The sequence below is a fragment of the Myotis nattereri genome, assembly GCF_964212035.1.
Source record: "Myotis nattereri genome assembly, chromosome: 2".
Classification (NCBI taxonomy): domain Eukaryota; kingdom Metazoa; phylum Chordata; class Mammalia; order Chiroptera; family Vespertilionidae; genus Myotis; species Myotis nattereri.
Genome location: NC_138076.1, coordinates 30,841,239 through 30,850,010, shown reverse-complemented (window position 1 = coordinate 30,850,010; position 8,772 = coordinate 30,841,239). Strand labels below are relative to the sequence as shown.

General features: G+C 43.1%; 1 protein-coding gene across 2 annotated transcripts in view; it reads right to left on the bottom strand.

Annotated features, from left to right (window-relative positions):
- Window positions 1-6,950: 6,950 nt before the first annotated feature.
- The window catches only part of ANKRD10 (ankyrin repeat domain 10), a 35,880-nt gene continuing 34,058 nt past the window's right edge, over window positions 6,951-8,772 (bottom strand). The window contains exons 6-7 of one of the 2 annotated variants that reach the window (XM_081083782.1): window positions 8,083-8,560; window positions 6,951-7,672 (exon numbers count right to left, since the gene is read on the bottom strand). In XM_081083782.1, coding sequence (XP_080939908.1) covers window positions 8,085-8,560 — 476 coding nt within the window. In that variant the 3' untranslated portion in view covers window positions 6,951-7,672; window positions 8,083-8,084. Of the gene's footprint in view, window positions 8,561-8,772 lie in introns of both variants that reach the window. The other variant, XM_081083781.1, reaches the window with a different exon arrangement.

Genomic DNA, 8,772 nt, shown 5'->3' with positions numbered 1-8,772 from the left:
AGGAAATAGACCCCTCCATTTGGGGCTTTGACTGGGTTCTGGGGATAGCAGAGCCCTGTGCCCCGGCAGGGGAGACCCCTTAGACCGCTCACTGCAGGGCTCACAGGGAGATTCATCCCTGTGCCTGTGCCTCGCCCCGTCTCCCGCTCCCCCCGGGGCTCCTCAAACTTGTGCATGCACCGGGTGACCAGGTGAAGTGCACAGACCCACCCACCCTAGTTCCGCTTTCCAGATGTCTTATAATCGTTCCTACTTTTTACTTCCCCCTGAGTAACAGGGTCCACAACATGGGGTCCCACACCTCAAATTCTTCTCCCCGAGGGTCAGTTCTGTGTTCATCTGGGGCATGCAAATGTTGGCAATTTTTACAGAACCCACTTAAAATAACTTTTTAGAACAGTTTTACATTTACAGAAACATTGCAAAGATGGCACCAAGTTCCCATAAACACTGCTATTATTAGCATCTGACATTAATATGGTGCATCTGCTACAACGAAGGAACCAATATTGATACGTGTTGTAATGAAGGTCCACACTTTAATCAGATTTCCTTAATTTTTAGCTAATGTCTGTTTTCTGTTCTCGGTCGCACGTACATTAGATGCCTCCCTAGGCTCTGGGCTGCGGGTTTCTCAGACTGACAACCTCAGCGACCCCATTCCCATGAGTGCATCTGCTGGTGCTTGGCACTCCCTCCTGTTGGCCCAATGATGTCATCACTCTTTGTGTCCCTAAACCACAAAATCTGAACACTGAAAAGTCCCCTAGCAAGCGTGGCAGCTGCCGGACTTACACAGGTGACCGGGGTAGAAAACGTTTACCGTGGATGAGGACAAAATACACTCCCGTGCGCTTGTTGGTCTCCATGACATATTCCTCTGCCTCTCCTGGGAGTGCAGACCCCGCCTTCAGCGCTGATGCCGATACCAGTCCCTCCTGATCAAGAGGATGAAGTTGTGTGCTGCTCAGGCGGCTGTTCTTTCTCCTTCCCATTTTCTTCTTCCTGTTGCTGCTCTTAGCTGGAGCTTCAGGAGGTGATGGCCACACACCTACCGCCCTGCCCCAGCCGCCCCCCCCCTCCCTCGGTCCACCCCCCCCCCCCCCCCCCAGCAATCATTACTTCGGGCCCCTGAGACCCCGTCAGGGATCACAAAGGCTGTTCTGCATCAGGGAGGCCTCCCGAGAGGTTTTTACATAAACACTGTACTCGGCAGATGTCTTCTCAACAGATCTCTTGGTTCAAATTAAAATTCCAGCTGAAACTCCGAAAAGCTTGTTCTGGCCTGACGGGCTGGAAGGCTCTGAGGGGATTTCAGGTTTCTGGAAGGTCAGTGTCGACTGCAGGTGAGATCGCCTTCACTCTGTGTGTCAGTCAGGGCTCCCCAGGAGGCAGACACCACGCCAATTACCTTAACAGCAAAAATTAACGCGCAGAATGTTCACCAGGTGGGAGCTGCCAACCAGATGAACAGGCAGCACACGGGATGAGCTTCTGGTCAGATTTCCTGCGGGTGGTCATCAGCCTGGCGTTGTTTTTCTTTCCTTACGTTGTTGCTGCGAGAATCTGCTGCTGCTCCTGTGCCTAATGGTTATTTGCCGCATCATCTAAGCCAGTGGTTCTCAACCTTGGCTGCACATTAGAATCACCTGGGAATCTTTTTATTTTATTTTTTTTTAAATATATATTTTATTGATTTTTTACAGAGAGGAAGGGAGAGAGACAGAGAGTTAGAAACATCAATGAAAGAGAAACATCGATCAGCTGCCTCCTGCACATCTCCTACTGGGGATGTGCCTGCAACCCAGGTACATGCCCTTGACCGGAACCGAACCTGGGACCCTTCAGTCCACAGGCCGACGCTCCATCCCCTGAGCCAAACCGGTTTCAGCGCTGGGAATCTTTTTAAAATCCTGATTTCTGGGCCTCATCCTCTGGAAATTCTGTTTCTTTGTGATGGGGTGAGGCCACAACATTAGTAACAAAGAAACAGAATTTCCAGAGGATGGGGCCCAGAAATCAGCATTTTAAAAAGATTCCCAGGTGATTCTAATGTGCAGCCAAGCTTGAGAACCACTGATCTAAGATGAGAGTCTCATTTGAACGGGTCCACGCAGCGTCCATTCTATTCACCTGACCCTGGGTCTGTCGTCACCTCTGTTAAGGAGATTTTCCCTCCATGAGGAAAATGCTACATGAATTCCCTTTGTTGTAGAATCTTGGCATTGTCATACCCAGATGCTCAATGATGGAGACAGAGATTGCTAATGGGTGTCATTACCGGCATATATATTAACATGTTTGTTCTTGTTATGTAACCTAGCGGGCACACTTCAATAGCTGTGATTTTAATCCTGGGTCCCCCGGCCTGTGGGCGGAGGATCCCATTCTGCCTGGAATGAAAGCGGCCTTGTTCTGCTGGAGGCCTGTCACATCCCCCCACCCCCCCTTTCTCTTCTGGAGAGAATTTCAGAACTACTGAAATAAGGAAATAATGTCACTGCTATGTACCAGTACTGGAGATTTACTGTGCTATTTGATGTAGTGGTCCATGTTGTTTTGCTTGCAAAATTGGCGTAGATTATCTTGAATTATATGAACTGTTAGAAAAGCAGTACCAACAAATGACTGTAATGACATTTTTTAGCAGGAAGGGAATGGGTCCGACTCGCTGATGCGCTGGAGCTATTTCTAAAAACATTTAAATAAAATTCACTGGTGATGGCACCATGGCAGTCATAAAGGGTAAAACAGGAAAACCAGAGCTGTTTTCCAACCGCATCGGAACCTTTTTTTTATTTTTTAACATTTTTATTGATTCCAGAGAGGAAGGGAGAGAGGGAGAGAGAGACAGAAACATCCATGATGAGAGAGAATCATTGATCGGCTGCCTCCTGCACACCCCACCCTGGGGATCGAGCCCGAAACCTGGGCATGTGCCCTGACCAGGAATGGAACCATGACCTCCTGGTTCAGAGGTTAATGCTCGGCCACTGAGCCACACTGGCCAGGCTCCATCAGAATCTTGAAGTTCAGGGAGATGCTAGGGAGCGGAATTGTGAAAATTGGGAGGGACTTAGATGAACCAGGCAAAACTGTTCTAATCCAATCTTTCCTATTTAGTTAAAATGTTTTTATTTAAATGTATTTGTTTCAGATCTTCCTAAACAAACACACAAAATACCCAGCAATAAAATGAAAACACAAAAACACAAAAGCTGATGTCTTTGAGCCTTTCCTCCCTGCATTGCCTCCCCTCCCTCTCCCTCTCTGAGGCTACCTCTCCTGCAGGTGGGAGTCGGTAGGGGGAGGGAACCTTTTCCTTCTAGATTCTTTGGCCTAATAATTAATTGACCTAAGGCAGATTAACAGAAGAAAAAATAAATTTAATTCTGTACACATAAAATTCATAGAAATGAGATTCCAAGAAGTGACCAAAGAAACACAAAGAAACAATTATTTGTGAAGAATTGACAAAGGCACGTCCCAAGTGCCAGGTGTCAACTCATGGCCCTGACGTCCAAACTCCCCCCTTGGCACGGCCCCATGATAACGGGCGGGACTCCAAGCATTCCTCCGTCACCGTGGGCATGATGCTGAGCTTTGTCAGTGCAGGGCACAGCAGAATGGGTCTCTTCCAGGTTGGGATGTGCTGTTCTGTACTTTCTTGCCCCTACGGCACACTCATTGGTAGTGTGTGTGTGTGTGTGTGTGTGTGTGTGTGTGTGCGCGCGCGCGCGCGCGCATGCTTGCTAGTGTGGTGGTGGTGGTGGGATATCTGGGGGTGCTCTGAGTCATTCCGTCAGTGACACTGCAGCCAGGGCCTGGTGACCACCTCACTGTGAACCTCCCACGCGGCCTCCAGGCCTCCAGCTGGCAGCAGCGACCTCAGGTGCCCCTGCCAGCCTCAGCTTGCCTCCATCACAGAAACGTACTCCCTGCTTGCAGGGTCTGTGGACTGCCCTGGTCCAGGCACTCAGGGCCCTCACCATCCAATGGGCTGGGACCACAGCTCAGCATGCAGCCTGGGCACGGGACCCTTTTTCAAGCCTGCATTTCCCAAGTCCTCAGCCTCAGCCCTGGCACACATTCAGAATGTTCTTCTCAGCCATCTCATTACTCCCATTATAGCTTAGCTATTTTTTATATTAAATTTCTCTCTAAATCACTGTGTGGTGTCTGTCTGCTGATGGGCCCCGGGGGACACAGACATCCCAAGGATACCTTCTCCTTCCCTTGTCTGAGCCTTCAAGCCTCTTTACTCCACTCAGCCTCTGCAGCTTCTTTCTTAATTTCATTCTCACTTCTAAAATCACCATCCAAATTCTGAATTCCTAACTGTAGGATTATCCACCAAAGCAGCTAGTCTAACTTTTTAAGACCGAATCTAATCATAGTTCCCCACCCTACAAAACCAGAGAGAAGTCTGCAGATGTTCATTCCTGCATTATTTGTAACAGAGGGGGAAAAAAATCCCATGTGCCTGAGTCAAACTCATTTATGTGAATTTAAACTCAACATGCGTTACATCGTAGTTTTCTTTTCTGAAAACATCATTTTTATTTGAAAGAATGATTGACAAACTATGCTTATTAAGACTTGAATGTTTGTCCGACATGATTTTAAAACATTAACCAAGTGATCCTGCCACTTCAAAGCAAGCAACTGACAGTATTTGTGGCCATTGATAAAAAGTGAGCTTTCAAGCAAAAATTGGAATGTTGCAAAACATGTATTCACTACCATGTACTTGACAGCTTTGATTTCCATGATTTTTAATATTGAATAAATGGGATGCTTCAACATTTGGAAGATCTGCAGAACTCAGTTAAAGAATATTTTCCGAATAGCTAATGCATGATGTTATAAAATCAAGAATGGGTTAGTGGTCCATTCAAAGTGCAAGATAAACAGATTTGATGTAACTGAGTACAATACATTCATTGATTTTGGTTTCTGACTCAACATTGCAATTAACCTTTAAGAAACTACCACTGTGGTTTCGATGTTACATCAAATATCCATGATTAACTAACTCCAAGGGCTATTAAAATATCTCTCTCTTTCTCAATTATCTGTATGAGGCCAGATTTTCTATAAGGACTTCAACCGAACATTTATTTAGGCCTCTTTTTCTCATCAATGCTTTAGTTCTCAGTGTAGTGGTCTTGAATACCTTTTACGTTATATTCAGTTTGGGTGTTACCATAAATGGACTTATTTCATTTTCCAATTGTTTGCCACTAGTATTTAAGAATACAAGCACCTGTCCTGGCTGGGTGGTTCAGTTGGTTGGAGCACTGTTCTGTACTCCCAAAGGTTGCGAATTCCATTCCCAGTTAGGGCAAATACTACCTCGGTTGCAGGTTTGACCCCTGGTCGGGTCGCTGTATGGCAGACAAGCAATTGATGTTTCACTCTCTCTCAAATCATTAAAATATATTCTTGGGTGAGAATTAGAAAAGAAAAAAAACAACAAACCACATAAGTATCTAAAAGGGTCTTGAAACCAAAAAGTTTGGAATCAGTGAACAATTGTAATATATCAGCATGAATTTTGGTGACTTAAACATAGCAAAATATAAGCTTATTTTTAATCAGTGTTAAAATGATGTCCACAAATTTTTAAAGTATAGGATAGTCTTTTTCTTCTTAAAGTCCTAAAATCAGCTCCCCCCAATATTACAAAGTCTAATAATGAACTTTCATGGACCTGGTGTCAACATTAACTTATACTCAATCTGATTTTAGCTTTGTCTCCACTCACTTTTCTATATTATTCTGAAGCAAGTTCTAGGCATGATATAATTCCATCATAACTTCCTTATGTACCTCTAAACAATGTACTAGTGTCAAAGACTCAACTATAATATGGCCAAATATTATTTTCATCAATACCCACCGAAGTGGGGATATTGCCCTACTATAGATTCCAGGTAATATTTTTACCCCCAAGAAGCAGCCATTGTCCCACGTCCAAGACAAACCAAATGTTCTGACCTTCAGTATATTTTTAAGAGCTCCATTTAATGTTTTTCAGCAAATATTAACTAGGAAGTCTCTGAAATACAAAATTGTCAAGCAGGGAATAAATGGCACTAGGGTTCATCTCTCATTTGGGGGGCTTCTTGGGTCAGTCAGTTAAAAAGGTTTCCAAGGCCATCTAGAATTGGAGCTTATTACTGAGCCCACATGGGCATGGGAGAAGGTGGCGGTGACACAAGCAGATTCTTGTTGTCATGAGAGTCATTTTTGTGACACTTCCAAAGCCTAATGCTCCCTCATTTTGGTCTCTTCAGTTTTACAATAATATGCATAAATTAACGAGTGTTTTATTAAATATATTTTTATGGATTTCATAGAGGGAGAGAGATAGAAACATCAATGATAAAGAGAATCATTCATTGGCTGCCTCCTGCATACCCCCCTACTGCATTCGCCCTTGACCAGAATTGAACCTGGGACCCTTCAGTCTGTAGGCTGACGCTCCATCCACTGAACCAAACCAACTAGGGCTTAACTAACATATACCGGCATGCCGGAATGGCCATTTACTAATTATAAGTTAAAATTTTAAAAGGCTTATATTCATTAATATCTGCTGACCCAAAAAAGTTCAGCCAAGTATGGATGTTGTCATTTATGAAAATAACACAAGGACAATACTGTTAGCTGATAGCACTTTATTACCTGCCCTCCTGCCACCCCGCATCCAGTGAGACAAAGTGTCCATAAAACTAGAGTATATACCAAAGGAGATAAAAAATACTACATGGCAGGAATCAGAAGAATAAAGTAAAATCTGACAAGCAAAATGAAAGGCAATACTAACTCCTACCTCCCTTCCTATTCCTTCCACTTCACGGACACTACTCCCCCCACCCCCCACCCCACCGCCTTATACATACACATACTCCTTATGAGGAAAGAAACTACTCCCTAGGAACAAATTGAGTGTGAGAGGATTTTTTTAATTCAATTTGTAAAGGACAGTTTAAAAAAAACACAAAATGTTAGTAACACGCTAGAACATTGGCTTGTTCATTTGACATTTTCTCTATCTTCACCAATTTTTATTACAAAAATCAGAAAAGTAAAAACCCATTACAATATTTGCACAGTGTAACCACAGTGTCACCTAAACAAAAGCTAATTTCTATAAAACCATAAACTTAACAATTTTATTAAAAGAGATTCAAAATTCTCTCAGTTTACTGGATATACATAGTGGTATATATTTTAAAGCAGAAAACCCCCAGAAAAACAAAAACAAAGAAAATATAAGTCAGAATGGTCAGTTACGCATTTTGACCTGACAGTTCCTACGAATGGTAACTTCCACTACATATAAAGGAAACCGTTATCTGAAGTAAAAATTCTAGAGACAAAGTAGGAAATGTGTAATAAAAACAATCAATCAGAAGTCAGTCCCTGGCTGCATGTGTTTTCAATGAAACCCAGGCAGTGAGTTAAATCAGGAAAGAAGGGACATGACTTATGTGTCCAAACCACTGTGTGTGTCTACAAGCGAGACCTTTATACGTCAAGTTGCAAAGTTTCAATGAAAGAACTTTGAAAAGCACAAATGTTCTTTTCTTCATACAAATCACTGCAAGTCATCTTTGTAAGGCTGGACCTTGCATAGGGAAATAGCTGTCTTCTGTCAAAAATTCTGCAGGAATGAGGGAAAAGCAAGCTTTTCAAAATGATGGCCATGTGCAAAGAGTTAAATTACCAAGCACCTCTTTAACTGCCTCCAATTTATCTTTATGAGATATTTGACAAAAGGAAAAATTGCCAATTTATGGTGACAGATTGGCAGCAGAAAAATTAAATTCCAAAAGTGCATCGTTAGAGTCTCGCTACCTACGGAAGAAACTCTGATGCACTAAATATGCCCCACTCGTGCTTTCACTAGGACTCACGAGGAACTTGTATAAATACAAGTTTGCTTTTTCAGAAAGTTAAAGTATAAAAAAATAGGACAAGTCGTGGCATTCCTTTAAAAGTTGATGCTACATTAGTATTCTGAGTTGGTTACTAGGAAGGATTAATGCTTCCAGACAGAGCCCGGCCACTTGCCTTTAAGAGCCATGGTAGAGGTTCATGGTACCCAGGACGGCAATGTCATATCTTTCTTCCACCTTCACAGAATTGGAATGCTCTATTACACTATTAAGCTCAGGGATGCTTTCAGCAGTGTCCCCGAACCCGTGGTAATGTCCATAGTGCAAATTTTCCCCAATATCTTCCACCCAGGAAGGTCTATTAGCTATGCAGCTACTTGGACTCCCATTCAGGTGCAGAGAACCGCACATCTCAGGATTAACGCTCATGGTCTTTTCTGGTTCCTCAGTCCCATTAACACAGAGAGAACCCTGGCTACTCGGAAATGGTGGTCCTGGAACTAATCCATTGCTAATTCCATTAGATCCTGTTAAGCACTGGTTATTCCTGCTTTCCATCCCATTGATCTGAGTCGTGGAAGAGAAGTCCAAATGTCCATTGATGACACATCCGTTTGTCAATGTATTCGATACGGAGCTACTGTTTTTCATATCTGCATTAAGAAATACACCTGTCACCAAAATTCAGAACCAGAGGGGAGGAGAAACTATAAAATGCTTCTTTGCTGCTACAATTTTAAAGGACTTATTCAGTTTCTTTTCTTTTAAACAAACCAGTTCCTTTTCCAAAGTGAAAACCATACATAGATTTTAAAATAAAACACAACGGCAGCATTTGCCTGGGAAGAAAGAAAACATTTATCCA